The 21615-nt window shown below is 40.1% G+C and overlaps 1 protein-coding gene across 2 annotated transcripts in view; it reads right to left on the minus strand.

Annotated features, from left to right (window-relative positions):
* The window catches only part of DCLK1 (doublecortin like kinase 1), a 352501-nt gene that overhangs the window by 167901 nt on the left and 162985 nt on the right, over positions 1 to 21615 (minus strand). For both annotated transcript variants that reach the window (XM_012465567.3, XM_012465568.3), the window contains exon 4: positions 6661 to 6760. In XM_012465567.3, the coding sequence (XP_012320990.1) occupies positions 6661 to 6760 (100 nt within the window). The remainder of the gene's footprint in view (positions 1 to 6660; positions 6761 to 21615) is intronic.

Below are 21615 nucleotides of genomic sequence, written 5' to 3' on the forward strand. Positions count from 1 at the left end.
ATGCCTGTAATCCCAGCTACTCGGGAGGCTGAGGCAGGAGAATCACTTGAACCTGGGAGGCAGAGGCTGCACTGAGCCGAGATCAAGCTGCTGCACTCCAGCCTGGGTGACACAGTGAGAGTCCATCTCCAAAAAAAAAAAAAAAGAAAAAGAAGAAAAAAAGCAAGGAATAAATTAAGTCAATATGAAAGATTACATGTGATGTAAGTGCTACTGTCTGCAGGTACGTATGCTTAGCATGCTGCCTGGTACATAGTAAGTTAGCTCATTGAATAAATGACTGTATGAGTGGAAGAATGGACGGATTTAGTAGCTCAAAAACTAGCTTGTGAGGAGGTGTGGCCTTTATCCTGACTGTGAGCATCTTCCAGTGTTCCCATTAACCTCTGGTTTCCTAACATCACCAGCCTCAGGACAAAACAGCAGGGTCATCAGATCTCTTTAACCCAAATCAACATGGGCACAGAGAGAGGGAGGCGTTTCCCAAGGGCTGGGACTCCTGAACCCCGTCACTTTTAGAGAAGAGTGGATATCTTCAAAGGAGCCTTAATTCCCTCTCACCTCCACCACAGCAACAAAAGTTAGGCGTGGAAGAAAGCAGTAGTAATCGCTTTCTGGTTCCAAAGAGCACCAAAAGCAGATCTTGATGTCATCTGCCTCCAATTAAGCCCCACAAATGAAGCTAAGTGGCTGAGTCCAGCTGCAGTCCACTAGGAGGTATATTTCAGCTGAGGTGTCATTCATCGGCATCATTCACTGGGTAATAAGGAACACAGTTTCGAATGTGCTTTGACATTTATTGTCTCATTTGAGGTCCATTACAACCCAGGGAAAAAAAGGTGTTTCAGGGAATAGGAAGCAAGTTTGGAGATGTAGAGACCACACAGAAAGCAGGACATAGAGCCTGGATGAGACTGTGTCTTCTAAACACAATCCCACTATTCCAATACTGTTCCTACTATTCTATTAGGTTGGTGCAAAGGTAATCACATTTTTTGCCATTAGTTTTAAGGCAGAAGCCGTGATTACTTTTGCACCAACCTAAATAGGTTCTAGCCCTATTTTCTTATCACCCAGAATTAAGGAAGGTAATCAGAACCCGGTGGTGAATGGTGCCTGGTGTATCTTCTGCCTTATTTAGGGGTCATGAGTCCCAGGAAAGTGGTCAGGATGGAATATTTCTAGAACTATTTACCAAGCAGATCTTGGGTACCCAACACCATGGAGATCCTTAAGAGAAGCTGAGGAAATGTCTATTCTAGAATCACATATCCAGGAATAACACTGGACCCCAGGTACGTCTGTCTGGTACAGGCAGAAGCAGGACTGGTATTTCCTAGAGATGGAACGCTACACATGCACACACATGCACGGGCATACACACACGCGCACACACACACATGCACACATGCACACACACACTGCATCTCAAAAACCTTCCTGCAGTTTTGAGCTTTAATGACTTCAGAATTATAAACACTACAAACATACAAAAAATCTGAAAGCTCATTTACATTTCTTCTATAGTTACTTAGTTTTATGAATATTAATAAATTTTTTAATTTTAAATTTTTGTTTCAGTTCACATTTACCATCTTCAATCAGAGGGACAAAAACATTTTACAATATGGTATGTGATACACCTACAACCCACACACAAATGACCCATGTCACATAACATCTCATACTAAGCCTGCAGTCAAGTAAATAAATTTCACACGTGCTGCTGTGAAACCAACATTGTTCCTAAGTAAGCTTGCAAGGCTGGCTTTTTTCTTTCTTTTTTTCACACCCTAGGGCTCTTCTTTTTGTTTATATGAATTCAATTTTCTCTGGTTAGATACAATCCACCCTGTTAGAACCTTTTCAAATCTTCATCTTACCTTTGACCACATTAACTCTCCTCCCTGATGGTTCGAATCCACACAGCTTGAATGCTCTCTAGAGGACACTTGAGATAGAGTCTCGCTCTGTCACCCAGGCTGGAGTGCAATGGCACAATCTCGGCTCACTGTAACCTCTGCCTCGTGGATTCAAGTGATTATCCTTCTTCAGCCTCCCAAGTAGCTGGGACTACAGGCGCATGACACCACGCCCAGCTAATTTTGTATATTTTTAGTAGAGACAGGGTTTCACTCTGTTAGCCAGAACGGTCTCGATCTCCTGACCTCGTGATCCACCCACCTTGGCCTCCCGAAGTGCTGGGATTACAGGTGTGGGCCACCTGGCCTCTAAAGGACACTGATAACCATGCTAAACCGTATCAAGTCCAAAACAGAACCCTGTGGTGTGAAACCTGTTCACTTTCAGAAAATAAACACAATCCCTACCTTCAGGGGCCTGATAGGTCAATCCTAATAGAGAACTCCTCCGGCACATTTGACATCAGCCTATAAATCAGTACCTTTTGGTCAGAGAAGATCAATCAATTAAAAATATAACCACCTATGCCATTCACTATACGTTTCGTCTTAGTCCAAGGGATTTCAAGAAGGGCTCTGTCAAATGCACTGCTAAAATTCTCAGACTGTCTGATAGTATTCCTGTGATCCACAAGGCGAGGAACCCTAACTGTAAAGGGTCAGATGAGGGGCAGCCACAGCTCTGTTGTTGATGTATTCTACTAACAAATATAATGCTATAACTGTAAACATCTAACGACAGATCCAAACAAATTAATAAACATTAGTTTACTTGTAACCCAAGTTCAAATAAAATCTGAATAGCTCCCACCAATTGTCTTTTTTAGGTTGAATTTTGTTCCCCAAAAGATATGTTCCAAAAGTCTTTGTAGATGTTACCAAGCTAAGATGAAGTCATACTGAATGTGAGTGGGCCCTAATCCAATAACTAGTGTCCTTATGAGAAAAGGAAAATTATACTGAAATGCATGGGAGAAGGTCACATGAAGATGGAGGTGAAGACTGGAGTGATGACACTGCCACAAGCCAAGGATTGCTGGCAGTCATCTGAAACTCAGAAGAGGCAAGGAGGTTTCTTCCCTAGAGCCTTCAGAGGGAGCACTGCCCTACCAACACCTTGATTTTGGACTTCTTGCCTTCAGAACTATGAGCTAACACATTTCTGTTGTTTTATGTCACCCAGTTTGTGGTACTTTGTTATAGGAACCCTAGGAAATTAATCCAACATCTAGGCAAAATGATGGGTGTTGAAGGTAATGCCTATTAACATTAGAATCAAGAGTACTTAGGAACTGGTTGATAAAAAACTAGAAAGATCTGAGAAAAGTTGAAAGAGAGAATGACAGATATCTGGACTCCTGAGCAGGTGGCAGGTCTGGTGGGGGCAAGGCTCCGGATGGCAGTGGAGTGAGTGGCTGAAGGAACTGACCAAGCAGAGTGGGGGCACTGGCTTTGAGACTGGGGGATTGGACAAGAATTGACATCCAGTGTTAGGCTCATCCCCAAGGAGTTCACTGTTCCTCCCAGGTGTGGGGTGATCCTTTCTCAACAAAACCCTATCACTGTTAAATGGCAACAGATCACAAATTGGTCTGTTTGTCATCGACACAGAAGCAAAACTATGCTGAGCTTCCTGTCTCCATTGTGACATTTTCCCTGCCTATGTTTCATCATTCTAAATTAGACAGCAAGGGAAGGATCTGCTGGCCTCTCTGCTTGTCTCTATCTATAGTGCTCTAGCCACCATCTCCAAGGTGCTAAGACTCCACTGATTGATGACGATATCACTAAAATGGTTACATTCTGAACCAGAACAAGGAAGGTGTTATTTTCCGAATGTGCAAACTTAGGGGAGGAAGGAGACTCCCTGGAAGTTTCCTGTGTTGATCTGTCTCCAGTATGGCCCCATGAAATATTCGTCTATAATGGCAAATCTCCCAGGATGAACCTTAAGAGACATCCTTAAGAGATTTCCTAGAAGTAATTAGGGGGATGTATTATTGCTAAATCCTGAACTCACTGGGAGCCAGTGATGTATTATTGCTAATCCTGAACTCACTGGGAGCCAGGTTAATTTGGAAAGATAAAAGTGCCGCCTCGTGGCAAAAGGCCACTTCTTGGCAGCTTAAATCAAGCACAGCCCTGCGCAGAGCAAGAGTAGTAATTCTGAAGATGTCTGTACCCCCGCTGCCACCCCTTTAAGGAAGCTACTATGGAAAAGGCCAAATGAAGCATCAATGTGCAAATACCATTTAGCAAGTACAGATAAGCTGGGCAAAATCAAGCTCGGAGCACTTTAAAAAAGACTCAAATGTTAATTCATTAGCACTAGAACATGCTGTACAAGCAACAGGAAAATTTCAGTTGTCAACGTGTGAATTTAGTCTCGGGGTAAGTTCATCCAAGGAAGTAAAATCTCAATTTAGATCGTTTTTCTATTCGAGCCCCCTTCCTTCCATATCCACGTGTTTCTTTTGGAATGGGGGAGGACATGGTTACTCAGCAAATGTATTTCACACCAAGAAAGGGTTAGGGTATTATTCATCCAGGGAAGGGATGTGAAGTTCTTAGCTAAGTAGTTTGAAGTGGTCCTTCTCCGGGTCAAACCACAAAAGATGGAGAAGGTGTTCTGGTGTGTGTGTGTGTGTGATCGCATGTGAGTCCTCCTGTGTAAATCTCATTCTTTTTAATGAGAAATATTTCGAAGGTGAAATAGCAAAAGATTTTCTGGCATTTTCTTGTTGTACTTCTCAGAAAGTCTACCAGCCCGTCATGGCAGGTGCGTGGGAGTAGCTGCGCATTGGTTGTTGGGGAGGGGAAGCCCAGCTGTGTGAGCTCACCTAGCCCGCCAGCACGGAGAAGGGGCCCCAAGTCCATCTGAGGCCTAAACAGAGACCTCAGAGCTTGGAAGTTGTGGCCAACTTGGCCCACTCTGCTTGCTGGTTTGAAAAAGAGCTGTATTCCAGGTCGAGTTTGACAGGCTGTTTTCTATATCAAAGCAACAAACAGACTTTCATTTCAGGACGCATCTGGTCTCTCAAGCCATTCTATCACAAGCAGCTATTTTCTTTAAATGGAAAGTCAGGGCAGTTTATTTTTCTCAAAACCGTGCTGTCAGCTCTTCTGTCTGACTCTTGACTTTCACCTGTTCTACACAATGGCAAAGCTGTTCTTAAAACGGTGGTGTGGGGAGGCATTCCCTGAGGACACTATGCTTGTGATCTATTACAAAAATCTGTGCCTCAAAGGGCATGTAGATCAGAAATAAAGATGGAATGTATTTAGAGTCAACTTATTTAGAGAAAAAGGGATGCCAAACCACTCTTCTAGTTAGGGTCCTTGAACCAAAATAAATCTCTTCAAATGACACATCTGTTTTTATTCTTATTGGGCATTTGAAGCTTTCATGAGAAAGGGGTAATTTTAAAAATTCTTATCCCTACACACCTTAAGTCTTTTTTTGTTTGTTTGTTTGTTTGTTTTTGAAGACAGTGTCTTGCTCTATCGCCCAGGCCAGAGTAGAGTGGTGCAATCAGGGCTCACTGTATGACCTCCCTGGGCTCAGATGATCCAACCACCTCAGCCTCCTGAACAGCTAGGACTACAGGCATGCGCCACCAGGACCAGCTAATTTTTGTAGAGACAGGGTTTCACCATGTTGCCCAGGCTGGTCTCAAACTCCTAATCTCAAGTGGTCTGCCCACCTTGGCCTCCCAAAGTGCTGGGATTACAGGCGTGAGCCACCACACCCAGTCTCTAAGTCATTTTTAAATGAAAGAACTCTAGTTTCTAAATGCATATAACTGATAATATGTATGTATACATGTGACATCGGTGCTACACATTAACACACATCTGAAGTGTTAGGGTGAGGCCACTACACCACATCACATTCCCCATCATTGTTAGTGTTCAAGTGTTGCTCAGCCACTGTTTCAGAAGCTCACTGATTTGTTTTTCTGCACTCATCTAAGCAAAAGATTCATTATCATTTCAAAAACCATTTCCAACTAGACAGAATTTGAATTCTAAGTATGCAATACTCACCTAATTAAATTAGAGTAATCAAGGGAAGGGATATAATAATCTTTGTAATCTTACCTGTAATAGTGCTAAGATTCTCAGATGATTTACAGTATGAAAAAATCATTCTTAAAGTCACCACCTTTCATATTCATTTCCTAAGACATGTCTTTCCCTCTTTATAACTGTCCCCTCTTTATCAGTTGCAGAGCAGCACATTTAGTTTGTCTTCTCTTTTCTAATACCTCACAGATGCTAATGACACATGAATTCTACAGCATTTAAAGGAAAAGAAAAACCACTTGCCCAGTTAGGAATTAAAGGAAGCCACATGAAAGCTGAGCCTAGAAACATCCTAAATAATTTTATGATGACAAATTCCTCAGCTAAAAATTGCGAAAAGAATATATAAATAAAAATGTAGAAATCCACACCATTGTTTTCTACATAACATCAATTTAAGTATTAAGTGGTTATAAATTAACCATGAGTAACTGATTCTTCTAAATGATTTAACCTTTCCAATTCTCATTTCATCTGTTTTCCATATTAAAAAAAAAAATCAAAGAAATTCAAGATATGGAAAAGACACGCTGCGTGAGGATCTGAAACTGATTTGGTAGCTTTGGAGTTGACATAATCTTGGCCTGGTGCAGCTCATTTTGGAAAGCTGCCTCAAATTTCCCCTGGTTTTGAACTTTTTTTTTTTCCTTACCACTTTCATCTAGCAAGAAATCATCCTGGTAACGGAACTTCTCCGGTCCACATGCAATAAAAATGTCATCATCACCAAAAAAGTCCTGAAGGCACATCACCTACAAGAGAAAAGCATGGCACTCAGCAAGGGTGGTAGAACAGCAATTACAACAATGCAACCCCACGAGCAGACATCTGCATAAAGCCCCTTCCCACCTAATGGAATCAACAGGGCAGCTTCTCCAGAGGAATTTCAAAAGAGGGGTTCGAGCATCTGTTACTAGTAAGAAACATGTTCCATTTCAGTTCTGCAGGAAGATGGGATAAGAAAAATAGAACCGGTAACTGTCACATTTATTACTTGATACATCAATAGGCTCTGAGGTAACAGCCCTTTGTTTCCATAATAGAGTAGGTGCAGCGGCCCTTTCCTCTCTGGAATGTAATACTCCTTGATAGCAACACAAGTCAGCATATGGTTTTAACAACAAGTATGTTTAGTAATTGATGCCATCATATACACATGATAATCACTGAAGAAAAATATTTCTCTCCTAATATGAACATAATCATCTCCTTTAGGCCCATCGTACCTCTAGTTGAAAGAAAAATGGAACTTTTAAAAGCAATAATAAATAAATTAAGCTATTGCTTAGGCTTAGATAGAGAGATGATGGTAAGTGTATGCCCACTCCCGAGCTCTGCCAGACTCTAAAACTCCCAGGCCACCCAACTTCTTCTTGTCACGTAAAAGACAAGTTTTAAGGCAACCTTTTGATATTTACTCAACTTACTCTCCAATGAGAACTTTAAGAGAGCTAAATGTCATTTTTGCAAGTAACTGTGATCAAAATGAATAATTTTCAAACATCTTGCTCTTTGTCTTTGGATAGACTATGTGATATTTTGTTCACATTATGTGTAATACCAACACTAGGAACACTGCTGATTTCTATCTGCTTTCGATTTCCTTTGACCACTTGGGCGAATCATAAGATGGTCAATTGCAGGCACCCATTCAGAGCTGTACGAAATAGACGTTGTAATAGCATCTTCCCCTGGATATTTGAGGACCAGAGACAAACCTTTCTGGAGTGCTCAATTGTTTGGGCCTGTGTTTACAATGAGCTCCTCTCTGATTTGTCTGCAGTTTCCTCTGTGGGCACCTCTGAGGTTCTGCTTTTTTGTCAGTTCCTGGGAATATTACTCTGATATATCACATGTGCTATAAAACGTAGAGTATAAGTTGAGAGAACACAGCATTATTTAGAGTCCCCAAATGCAATGATGTGTGGGCTTCAGAGTGTCTTTCCAAATAATGTCTCTTTCTAAATAATCACTTGGCTGCAGTTTTTAAAAAGAAATTTCTTTAACAGTTTGATAATCAGCGTTAAGCATGAATAAGGTATATCCACGGTTGTCAGTGTTTAGTTGGCCTGTGAAAGCTTAAAAACACAGGGTATTTAAGAGGGATGCTATAATTACTGAAGAAGATAAACTGAAGGGCTTCAAGAGTGATGTCAGAAGCTCTGATATTCTACTTGGTATAAAAGCAGACCCTTTGAATTCAGAACCCACTCTCCATTTCACTCCTCTCTCTCTGACTCCAACCCAGTCCTGTTCATCTTTACCTTCGTGACACCATAACTTCTTCTAACAACATCCCAATCAAACCCCCATGGCCATTTTCATTTTACATTTCATTTACAGGAAGTCTTTACTGAATGCCTACCATGTGCCAGTTAGCATCTGGCACAGACATACGCAAATGAAGAAATCATGATCTCTGCCCAAATGTGAACAATTAACCCAAAAGAGCAGTATCTCCTAAAATGTTGATGGTTAATATGTTTTGTGCAAAAGAGAGTTCTAAAGCCAAATGGATTTAGAAAATATTTGTTTCCAAACTTCTCAAAATCCTTAATGTTCTAATGTACACCATGACGTCAAGAAGAGATAGAAAAATCCAGTATTTCCCAAACTTATTTGATTCCAGACCTTTTTTCTGACACAGCCTCATACAGACAGATAGTGCTCCTCAGAGTTCTCTTTGGAATTGGGCTGACGGCCATAGGTAAAAAGATCTCTGGGAGTACAGGAAAGAAAGAACAGTTACCCACTCTGCTCCTAGGCAGCCATGCTTCTGCGGCTGATAAATATTTCATTGCCAACTGATTTACTCACTCAAACATTTATGATGGGCCTACTCTGCATCAAACATTTTGATGATGTATCTCTGATCGATGAAAAATACTGTTTTTTAAAGGAAACACATTCCCACCATTTGCATTTGAGAACATCTGATTGCTAACCACATCCTACTCATCAGTGTGTGCATGTTTCACGCCACTTCTACATGGACAAATAACTATCATCAAAACTACAACAGGTTTTAAGCAGGTTGCTAGCCAACGCTCTTCCCTCAGTTTACTGATGACCATTCTCCAAGTCTGAGACTTAAAAGAGCAGAACAGATGATGATCCATCTTGGGCAGTTTAGGTCTGTTTGTTTTTTTGGCAAGTGGGAAATGAAACGTGATGAACTTTCGATGTTCTTTCCAACACTGAGACTCCAAAAATATAAAAGGAGCGCAATGATTGTTACAGAAAAGTAACTGTCATCACGGAGCACAAAAAGGCAGGGGCAAGTCGCTTCAGTGCCAAGCAGCATGCATTCATTTACCTCTGAATCTTCAGTGGTTGAAATGAAAGAATGTGTTGAACTAGCAGAAACTCTTATGTTTTCTGTGCTTTCTGTTTTACATCATGTAACCACTTTCCTGCTCACAACTTCCCATTGGAAAAGGTAGGTATGGTCAGTGGATCAAATTCAACTTTATAAAACCGCTCCTTGTTAGAAGTCTTCTTAAAGAGATGATAGCAAAGGAGACTTAAAAACAAGGTTGTCCTAAAGATTAATTTAGGATAATCTGTGCACTTCAATTATCCATTCTCACACACTCTATCACTGATACAGAGGTAGCTGTAATGTATTTCAACTAACAAGAAAGATTATAACCCTCTTCTCTGGACAAATGTACATTAAGAATTTTCCTTGAGGCATTACTGTACATTTTGATATCAAGGAATTATGAAAAGGTGGAGGAATTGAAAACCAATGTTTTGCACAATAATCTGATTTCATTTATCTATGCAGTGTTACTCCCTTTGAAACCTGGTGTACTAAAGATTCAGTGTAGTTACCTTTTTTTTTTTTTAATGTTCATTTTATGGATGAAAAACATGCTTCTTGTTACAAAGGGATAGTGGCAACTGGCCTCTCTGCCGTGAATTCTCTGCTCAATAGGTGTCAGATGTTGGAAGCATTCATCACGATTAGATACATGGCAGATGCAAAGGGAGAAATGTCAAGTTTGAGAAAAGAGAGATGTCCAACCTATGGAGAAGCACCTTTCCAAGTTTTTCTGTTCCACCTCCATTGTCCTGCACCTCCCAGGAGAGTTGGTGTTGTCAGAGCCTGCTCTTCTCTGAGGTTTCACTGTGGTCAGAGATTCTGCCCCTGCATTAACTTTCAAATCCAGGCCTTTTCCCCACCCTCCTCTCCTTTACTCCCAGCACCAAGTCAGTCCAGAGCTCATCCTCCTGCCTGTGGACCCTGGCATATCACTCTAGTGGATTTTCTGGATTTTCTCAGCCCTACCTCCTTTCTGTCCAATCCATCCTATTTAATTCTGTCATTCTGTCAGTCTACTCTTCCTTAGCAAATTTTCAATATCTCTCTTCATGGCTCAGAAAGCCATCCATGGCTTACTATCCTCAAGTTAAAGTTCAACTTTCTGAGCTTGGCATTCCAGATATCTCAAAATCTGGCCCCAGCCTACCTTTCAAGCTTCCAGTTGTTTTAGTTGTGATATGGTGCCTTATACTTAAATATGCATTTGTTGGATGGATGGAAGGATGAATGGATGTATGTCCTAACATGAAACATGTTTCAATTTATCTGCTTTACCTGTTTTTCTCTAAAAAGGGGCTTATTCTTTCCTACCTATGTGTTATTTTTTTATTTTCTATTTTGTATCCTTTCTTAATCTTTGCCTGTTCAAATCCCTCCTATGGCCTATAGCTCAGTTGCAGATTCAAGCTCTACCTTCTCTATCCACTCTAATCCAAAGTGACTCATCCCTGTTCTGAACCTCTATTCATTGATCAATACCTGTTTACTGAGTGCCCATTATTTGCCAGTCACTGGGCTAGGTCTTGAGAATATGGCTGCCCTTATCCATCACCTCTTCTTTTCCAGTATATGTTTACAGACTTACAATCCACATAATTCCTGTTGTGAATCAGCAATTCAGCAGACAGGAACTCACATTACCTTCTAGTGGTTTTGTCAAAGGCAGGAGACAGGTGCTATCACTCCAGCCCTTGCTCTGCCACCGTCACCGACTTGGGCAAGTCAGGAAACCTCAATCAGCTATCTTGAAATGAGTCCTGTTTCTATAGTTCCTAACTTCAGTCAGCACAAAGGCAGTGTCTCCCGTTGGGCGCCATTTTCTGGCACCATGGAGATATCAGCTTAGGCTCTTCACCAGGAGCACAGCACTGTCAACAGAGCCCAGCTTCTGAGTTAGCCCAGGTCTTCCACTTGGATGTTAATTTCTTTGTGTCTTGGTTTATCATATCATCAGTTGTTTTAAGATGAGTTAAGATGATGACTCCAAAGAGAATAAGTCCGCAATAAAGTTTAGCTATTTTTATTAGCCCAAATGTATTTTTACTTCTAAATAAGTATACATTGAGTGCATACATAATATAAATTGTTAAAAATGTTTAATAAAGCAAACATGGCCAGGCACGGTGGTTCATGCCTATAATCCCAGTACTTTGGGAGGCCGAGGCAGGTGGATCACAAGGTCAGGAGCTCGAGACCAGCCTGGCCAATATGGTGAAACCCCGTCTCTAGGAAAAATACAAAAATTAGCTGGGTGTGATGGTGCATGCCTATAATCCCAGTTACTCAGGAGGCTGAGGCAGGAGAATTGCTTGAACCTGGGAGGTGGAGGTTGCAGTGAGCTGAGATTGTGCCACTGCACTTCAGCCTGGGTGACAGAGCAAGACCCCATCTCATAAAAAGAAAAGAAAAGGAAAAAAGCAAACACGCAGCATGTAGCTCCTGGGTTTTATACCAACGTGCTTCTTTTCTAAGTTGACTTGAAGAAAATGTAGCAAATGGGTGCCTCTTCTTGCTTTGGGAATAAGGATTCTATCGGTATCATTATTCTGATGAAAAGTACACTTTGAATTGCACAAAAGAATTGGTGCAAAGCTGGTGGAAGCTGCTAACACAAAGGTGGGACAGGGTTTATGCCTCTGATTTCCATTAGCCTTCCACAGAATGATTCTGTGAAAAGTGATTTGCAAGCATATTCACCTGATATCACAAATGTGCTAGGAACCACTGTCTTAACTCAGGGCCTTTTGAGATCTGTCACCAACTTCTAGTTTCATGAGAACCAGAGATTTTTATTCCTCAGAAAACTGTTCTCTGTTGAAATATCCTCCACTGCAAAAGATACTATATGTGTAATATACGCAATTCACAAACCAGGTAATCTGTTTATAGTGCATGACACTAATTATTCTGTTGGCTTATTTTCAGTTTTTTCTTAGTGTTTTGGTTATTATTTGGAAATCTAACTCCAATGTTGAATGTTTTTCTAACTCCAAAGAAAAACAGTCAATTTATTGCATGAGAGTTTATGTGATGGTGCTTAACATGATGCCATACCCACAATAACTCAAAAAACACGGGTGATTATAATTGCCAAATGTGCTGGAAAAAGCCCTTGAACGAGGGTCAGGATACCTGGGTTCTGAGCCCGTATTTGCTATAACTGTTGCATGAATTTAGATGAGTGACTTAAATTCTCTTGTTTATCAGTTACTGTATTGGTTCTAATATGCTTTACCACAGTAATTATGTGATAAAGGATAAATTATATGATAAAGATAAAGTAAATATGAAAATTCACTTTTTGGTATGATATACCAACAGGAATAGTCTGCACATATGACTACATTTCATCTTCATTATACATGATAACAATCCTTTCGACGATGAAGGAGACAAACTCTATTTGACAATAGTTTATTGCTATCAGTATCCCCATTTTACAGATGAAAAAACCTTAGCGAGGTTAAACAGAAAATCAGTAGAAATTTGAACGCAGTCGGAATTTAACTACCAAGCTGTAGGAAAATGAGTCGGTCACGCACCCTCACATTTGCATATTATAAATCTCAGCTGATAAAATAATTATGATCAATAATTACCACATATATTGTACATTAATAGTATATAATAAAAACGGCGTCTAATAAAACCCCCCTTTTTAAAAGAAGGCAGTTTGAATTATTTCTTTGGCTCAAGGAAGACATATCTTTTTTCTGACTCTCTTCATGTGAAATCTGAATTCACATCTTTTCCATTAACTTGTCATTACCCACAATCATCCCGAGAGATTAAGCCGCTTACAGAGGAAACAAACGCTACAGACAAATATGGACTTCCTCTCCTCTGAGCTTCCGGCCTGAGTTGCTCTGCAAGGGCAGATATTCAAACAAAGGCAATAAAAGCATCTGCTATTTACACATTTCCAAAGCAGGACCGTGGAATCCATTCCCCCTCACTGGAATAAGATCTCCATGGTGACGCTGACTTCAGGGAGCGGGGCCAGTTTCTCAGCAGAGCCTTGGCAAGGATATTTTCTTTACAAGAGCGCCCTCTTCAAACAAAACAGGGGATATCTCTGCAGTCCTGGATGTATTTGAAGCCACAGAAGTCATTGTGTCTTTATCAGGTGTTTCTCTGTGTGTCAGAGACACCACAATATTTTGTTGTCACCCCTTTAAATAATATATTTTAAGTAAGATCATAAACCATCACAGAAGTAAAAACGAATACATTCATTCCATCTATTGGAATCTTTGAGTATGGCACATTCTTTCTGTTTTAACTTTCTCTTTAAATACTTTGTTTATAGTTTCTTAAACTTCTTGATACCAGTTAAAGATGGTAGGCTTAAAGGTTCTGGGGTTAACATTTTAATGAGATGCTCCTTACCAAAAAGGAATGCTTATACTTAAAAAAAAAAAAACAAAAAAAACCCTAGTTACCTATGTATCTAAGGTGCCAAGTTAACAACCTTCCTCTTTCTGCACAATTCATAATGTGACCATTATAATTAGCTTTCAGTTAAAACTTGGCACATATGGGGCTCCTCATCCTGCCAAAACTGAATTGAGAGGAGGTTCCTCTTCCAATTTCATTCCATACTTGGCTTCTTCTCTCCACTCTTAGCAATGAGTATTTTTATGCCACATGATATTATAAGTCAACCACTGTGAATTTTTCTGTCCTATAATCATGTAATTCCATATGTTTCTGGTTCTAAAATATGTTCACAATTAGTTTTATAGCCAAATATTAGGAATGTGTTATGTTATTGTCATAAAAACACACTCTCCATCCCTTTCTTACATTTTTGTTTTCACTCTGATGATAAATTTATGCAAGTGATAATTTATTTTACTCTAGTTCTTACGGCTAGAAGCTTCTGATAAAAAAAGTTCTTTAAAGAAACTCTGGCTCTTGGCCAGAGGAAAATATGTGAATAAAAAATAAATTAGTAAAGTAATAATAATTAACAGAAAGAAGAAAATAAAGATCCTCAAAGTACTCTTTACAAGTTTAAAACATGAAGTTCTAAGACTTTTTTTTACAAAAATGGATAATACTGTTGAAATTCAGAATAGGCTAGGAGATAACACTCAAACTAACAGGCTGATGCTTTAAAGAAATGGAAAAAAAGAAACATTCTCCTTTGAAATGCTAGCAATTTGATTATCTGGGTCAATCAGAAAAAGTCAATTACGGAATTGAAAGTGTGTTTCTTCCTTGCATGTGTTTGTAGCTGCTGTAGTTGACATGGACATCAGCTATTGCAGCCTGCTGTTGAACATACTCTCTGACCCCAAAGGCACCTTTTATGCATGGTTCACCATCTTTCATGGAGTCAGACATATCTAAGCAGACTGCAACCTATTCTAAGTGATTCATCTTTTATTATCTACCCTGTTTTTCTAAATACTAACATTTTGTTCTCTTTCTTTTTGAGGTGGAGTTTCTCTCTTGTTGCCCAGGCTGAAGTGCAATGGTGCAATCTTGGCTCACTACGACCTCCACCTCCCGGGTTCAAGGGATTCTCCTGCCTCAGCCTCCTGAGTAGCTGGGATTACAGGCATGCGCCACCACACCCAGCTAATTTTGTATTTTTAGGAGAGACAGGGTTTCTCCATGTTGGTCAGGCTGGTCTTGAACTCCTGACCTCAGGTGATCTGCCTGCCATGGCCTCCCAAAGAGCTGGGATTACAGGTGTGAGCCTGTTCTGGTTTGTAAAATGTGTCTCTTAGTCCATTCAGACTGCTATAACAACAATATCACAGACTGGGTGGTTCATGAACAGTTGGTATTTATGTCTCACAGCCTGGAGGCTGGAAGTTTAAGATAAAGGCATCAGATGATTTGGTGTCTGGTGAGGGCCTGCTTTCTCACTGTAGCCTCACGAGGCAGAAGGGACAAGGGACCTCCCTGGGATCTCTAATAAGAGCCCTGATTCTATTCATGGGGATGATGCCCTCGTGACCTAATGGACCTAATCACCTCTCAAAGGCCTGCCTGCTAATACATCGTCTTGGAGGTTAGGATTTCAACATGCAGGCATTTTGGGGGATACAAACGTTCAGACCAAAGCAAAGTGTAAAATGACCTTCTAGTAACAAATACTGACTAAGTATCTTGGCTCGGCCACCTGATAGATGTGTGACCCTGGACAACTGTTTAACATCTTCAAGCCTCAGTTTCCTCATGTGTAAAATGGAGCTACCAATGCTTACCCTGTAGTGTTTCGTGAGGATTCAATGAGATAAGGTATGTAATCAGTACCATGCCTGGCTTGTAGAGAACACCAGGGCTGAGCAGCTTCTGCTATCAGTGCTGATGTTAGTAAGGCATAGTAGGTAGGTCTCTGTGTTAAACATCATTCTGAGGGATTTTGGGCTATTATTTAAGAATAGAACACTAAACTCTTAAAATAACTGGGAAAGAGAGGTATGAAAAATAGGGATTACTCAGAAGGTTTCCAATCCTGGTCTTTTGCCAAGTTAATACCACATCAGTCCTATTACTCTGTTTAGCTTCTCCCACTAAGACATCCTTTACTGTTGTGTATCTCCTTTTTAGAATAGCTTACCTACTTGCCTGCCTTTCACTTAAGGAATTAAAGGATAGTCCAAGAAAATGAAAACTGTGACACAGTAGTTTCTTTGGAGAGGGTACAAATAATCTCTGGTCTGAACCCAGAAGCCAACCTAAATCAATTACCTTACAATGAGTGTTCAAGATTAAGGGTGGCCAAGCCCAGGAAATTGGCTTATCTGAATCGTCTAATTGAATTCGTTATCTTCCGGGATAGAAAAAGATTAAACTTATATTCTACTGCTGAGAGGATCTCCCAAAAGATTCATGCAAGTAGGTAGTTGAGATTGTGGCATGGTTTCTAATTAGGCAGAAACATCTTACTATGATAACTGGAAAAAGAAGAAAGAAAACTATTAAGAGAAACACGAAGCCACACAATACAGAATCTTTTGGAAATCCTTAAGGGGTAAAATGTGGCACCGAACATATGGTTGGTCATCTGCGTAATGCTTGGGGAGTGATATTGGACATAACGCTATCTTCAAGTCATTCTGAGGAATACTTCAAGTTCTCATCACCAATGCCAAGAAGAGTTCATCGCAGGAGTCATAAACACAGGACCAACCAGGGATAGGCAGGGAATATGGATGAGTGAAGGCTTGGCCAAAAAAAAAAAAAAAAAAACAAACCATCAGAGGCATACTGGATCATAAATGCCCTGTCCACAGCAAGCAGCATCAGGCACTGTGCTCCAATATTACTTTCTCTGAAAACATTTTCATAGAAAGAATTGTTGTAAATTTAACATCCCCAATTAAAAAATTAAATCTGTGGTACTATGTAAACCCATACAAGTGCTCCTCTGGCCTGGATTCAGTCCATTCAACTTTTGATCTACAAACATCCATAAAAAACTTTGAAAATAATTATACTGTTAAAAAAGATTTTCAAATGTTTATTCTTTTATGAGTTTACTGTATGTTGTTTGTTAGGGTGGTTACTATTTATAAAAGCCAAGATGAAGAGCAAAGAAATGATGCTCTGAGATTCTCCTACTAAATGCACATAAGCCTACAAAACACATTAATAGAATAGGTTTGGGGCAAAATAAACTCAGAGTGAAAGAACGGAGTCACTAATCAGCTAGTGTAAGGTGCTTTATAGAAGTCTTGGCATGCAGACAAAGTTACAAATGTCAGGCTTCAAACCTGGAGAACCAAACCCAACCCACAAAATCTGTGTCAGGCAACATCCTCAGATAGAGTCAGGACTTAAAAATGTTTTTAAAGCAACTCATCGCTCTCTTATGATTTTGTTCACTCTTATTCAACATGCACATAAATGCATTTTGGTGCTATGAGTTTCCCTCTTGATGTTTTTTAGAAGGAGCCCAGGACCAGTGCTAAGACCTATGAGGTGTGAGGCCCTAAGGGAGACTTGAAACATGATGTTACATTGATTCCTCACAAGGACTCTGGTAAAATCAGATTTTTAAAAAGTTTTGAAAGAAAATTGTAAGTATCAAAAGTATTGGCATATATTTGAGAGCTGAAAACATAAAAGTAAATCACTTTGCCTGGTATGTTCTTGTGCACTGGCTTGCTGCCTGAGATTGTGAAAAATAATAGTCCCTAAGTCATGGAAGTATGCTTTTTCCAGGAACATTTATAACGGTCACTTGACATTAAAGCGTGGAGTTTGTTGTTTTAAATATTTCTATTTTGAATCTACTTCTCTGCAATATAGCTTGAGATTAAAAGGCATTTTTATACAGTGCAAATGAGTCTTCTTAAGTAAAGGTTGTTTTTCAAACAACAACAATCCCATAAAGCTAACATTTCCAAAATGATTATTAGCATCACCAACACAACCACCATTATAACCATCACCACCATCCCCACTATAACCACCATAACTACTACCACCACCAACTACTACAACCATCACCACCATCACTGCTATAACCACCACCACCACCATTATAAACATCACCACCATCATCATCACACATCACCACTACCATCACCACCACCACCACTATAACCACTAGCACCACCACCACTACTATCACCATCACCACCATCACCACTATAACCACCACTACCACCATCACCATTAATCTAACCATCACCACTATAACCACCACCACCACCATCACCACTAATCTAACCATCACCACCATCACCACTATAACCACCACCACCACCACTAATCTAACCATCACCACCATCACCACTATAACCACCACCACCACCACCACTAATCTAACCATCACCACCATCACCACTATAACCACCACCACCTCCACTAATCTAACCATCACCACCATCACCACTATAACCACCACCACCACCATCACCACTAATCTAACCATCACCACCATCACCACTATAACCACCACCACCACCACTAATCTAACCATCACCACCATCACCACTATAACCACCACCACCACCACTAATCTAACCATCACCACCATCACCACTATAACCACCACCACCACCACTAATCTAACCATCACCACCATCACCACTATAACCACCACCACCACTAATCTAACCATCACCACCATCACCACTATAACCACCACCACCACCACTAATATAACCATCGCCACCATCACAGCTATAACCACCACCACGATAATCATCACCACTATAACCACCACCACTACCACTACTTTCACTATCATTGCCATCACCTCTATAACCACCGCTACCACCAGCACCACTACAATAGCCAACACCACTACCACTACATCACTATAACCACCACCATCACCACTATAACTACCACCACCACCAGTATAACCATCACCACCATTAACAGTATAACCATCACAACCACCACTACCACCATCACATACCATCACTACCATCACCATCACCACTACTGTACTACCAACCTCAGCATAACTACCACCAACACCACCACCACCATTAACACCACTATCACCATCATTACCGTCAACACCACTACCTCCATAAGGGGAGCGCCCACAAAACTTTGGATTTTGTTCTAAATGAGCTGAGGACAGAGCCTTTTGTCTCGAGTGTTCTGTGCAGCATATTAGTCTGTGTTCTGTTCACTGGGTGCTTAACCACTTCTAATTGATAATAATCATCCCAGTAATGTTCAGTACAAAGGCAACCTAGAATTCTAAAATTATTTTAGGAATGAATTTTTTTTTTTGCCCATACTTAAATGCAGCTACTAAACATATTTACATGGCTTAAAAAATATTGGAGGAAAGTATTTGCTCTCCAAAAAAATATATTTTAGAGCAAGTGAGCTCTTAAAATTATAAATGGAAACATTCCCTGGAATTGTTTGAATAATAATACTGTTTTTACATAATTGTATTAAGATCTAAACACAGCTAATGAAAGGCTGAGAGAGAGATGGCAATAGTAAGATTTAAAAAAAATTACAGTTCAAAATGAAGGCTTGGTTTCAAGCCATTATGTTTTCATAAATAAATTCTGATGTGGGTACACAACTATGAATACAAACTTGGAGATATTCTTAATGGTATTTTAAAAATTATATATGGTGATGAAAATACCTTATGTCAACATTTCCTCTTTGTCTTCATTGTATATTATGTATATTAGAGTATCTATAATTAATTCTTTTTTATCTAAATCTAGAGTTGAGTGAGTAACACAGGGCTGGTTTCCATCTCGCCACGATGCATGAACCAAGGCATAAAGCATCATGACTTCAAAAGCCTACAGAGACCTGGCAGGTAACATACACAGTGAAGTGGGCCAGACATAATAAAACACTATGCAAACAGAGCGATCAATGGCCACTAACACAGGCAGACAATAGGAAATTGATGGGGACTGCACTGACCTGGAACACCCCCCACCCATAAATGGGGCAGCTCAACACTTGTCATGCAGGAAAGTAGGCCAGATTGATTAATTTCCTATGAGAAAGTAAAATCAGATTTTCATTTGAAAGCCCCTGATTTTAAAAAAGTTGGCAATAAAATCATGTTTTATAAGAAACACTGTGTATTCCAAATGAGACATGTCCATGTCCTGGATTCAACCCGTGGGCAGGCAGTTTGCAGTCTCCAGGAGAGAATTCCAGCAGCCATGGTTAACATGTGCAGAGCCAGTACTCTTGGCTGTATCTACGATCTCAGGAGAGACTACCAAGCTTCCGGATAGACTCTAGCTCTTGTAATTTCCAAAGGCAGGGTAGGGCACAGTCAAGACCAACCACTCCTAGAAATTAGAGCTCATGAAAATACCAATACAGCAAGTCTTATGTGTGTGTGTGCACTTATGTGTACATGTTTATGCGCATGTGTACATGGATGCGTCTACATGTGCTTACATTCCTGTCCTGGGAAAGGGTTGTGTTAGTCAACAGATTGTTTCCTGTCTCCTTCCTCTCTTTTCCTATGCTTGATCATCATGACTTATTCCTGGAGAGAAGAGGAGAGAAATAAAGTGGATAATTTACAACAGGAAATTTTAGAGCAAATGTTACCAGCCCAGTAGAGGTGGAACAAAACTAAACCCCTCCAACAAAGCCAAGAAGCTCCTTCTACTTCCCTTTCTCACCCCTTAATCTCTGGCTGCAAGGGCAAATCATGGTTTCAAAAGCTACCAACTTCACCTTAAAAATGAATGATCGCTCTCTAAAATAAAAATCTACCATGTGCAGTAATTTTCCTCTTGGCCACAACTTCTCTGCTCAAATGTGAAAAAATCACCAGGGCCATTAAAAACTATTAAAAATTTGTTAGCTTTAGTTGGATGGAAGCAGAGTAAATAAAACTCAGCTATCTGGGGAAGTGGGTTTAAGACATCAGAGTGAAAGGATAAAAATCAGAGCTTTTATTTGTTTGTTTGTTTGTTTGTTTACTTATTTATTTATTTTAGAGACAGGGTCTCTGTTGCCCAGGCTGGAGTGCAATGGTGGGATCATAGCTCACTGTAGCCTCAACCTCCTGGGCTCAAGCAATCCTCTGCCTCAGTTTCTCCAAAAGCTGACTACAGGCACTCATCACTATACCTGGCTAACTGTTAAATTTTTTGTAGACATGGGGGTCTCACTATGTTGCCCAGGCTGGTCTTGAACTCCTGGACTCAAGCCAATCCTCCTGCCTCAGCCTCTCAAAGTGCTGGGATTAAAGGCATGAGCCACTATGCCTGGCCAAAAAAATCAGAGCTTTTCACAAATAATTTCTAATGGTGTATTTTTATTTATTGCATTTCTCACAAATCAGGAATGAGTTGACATGATTATTTTCTCCTTCCACAAACTTATCTCATGACTGATGGCCTTCTCTCATGATGTCATAATTGGCTCTGAATGTCCCTAGTGGTCCAGTCCATTTATGTACAGAACAGCTACCCAGCACAGGAAGATGCTTTTGTTATTTGGATGAGAACATGCTCATGTTGACGTATTTTTATGTTCCAATTCACTTTAAACAATGCAGCAATATAGAACAGCATATAATAGAGGTTTTGAGCATAGTCTCCAGAGTCAGAGAAACTCAAGTTTAAAAGTCAATTCCATGAAAGGGAGACTTGGATCACCTATTCAACACATTTCTTCACAGAAAGAATGAGGATACTATTGCATCTGCCTCCCAGGATGATTGAAAGAATTTGATAAGATAATGCATAGACATGTCAGGCCCAATGCAAATGTTCTGAAAAAAGCAAATAATAGCAATATAGCCCGTAAGTTAATGTTGGTGAAACATAAACTTCCAAGATTACTCTC

The sequence above is a fragment of the Aotus nancymaae genome, unplaced genomic scaffold, assembly GCF_030222135.1.
Source record: "Aotus nancymaae isolate 86718 unplaced genomic scaffold, 86718_ANA_hifiasm-v0.15.2.pri h1tg000043l, whole genome shotgun sequence".
Taxonomy (NCBI): Eukaryota; Metazoa; Chordata; class Mammalia; order Primates; family Aotidae; genus Aotus; species Aotus nancymaae.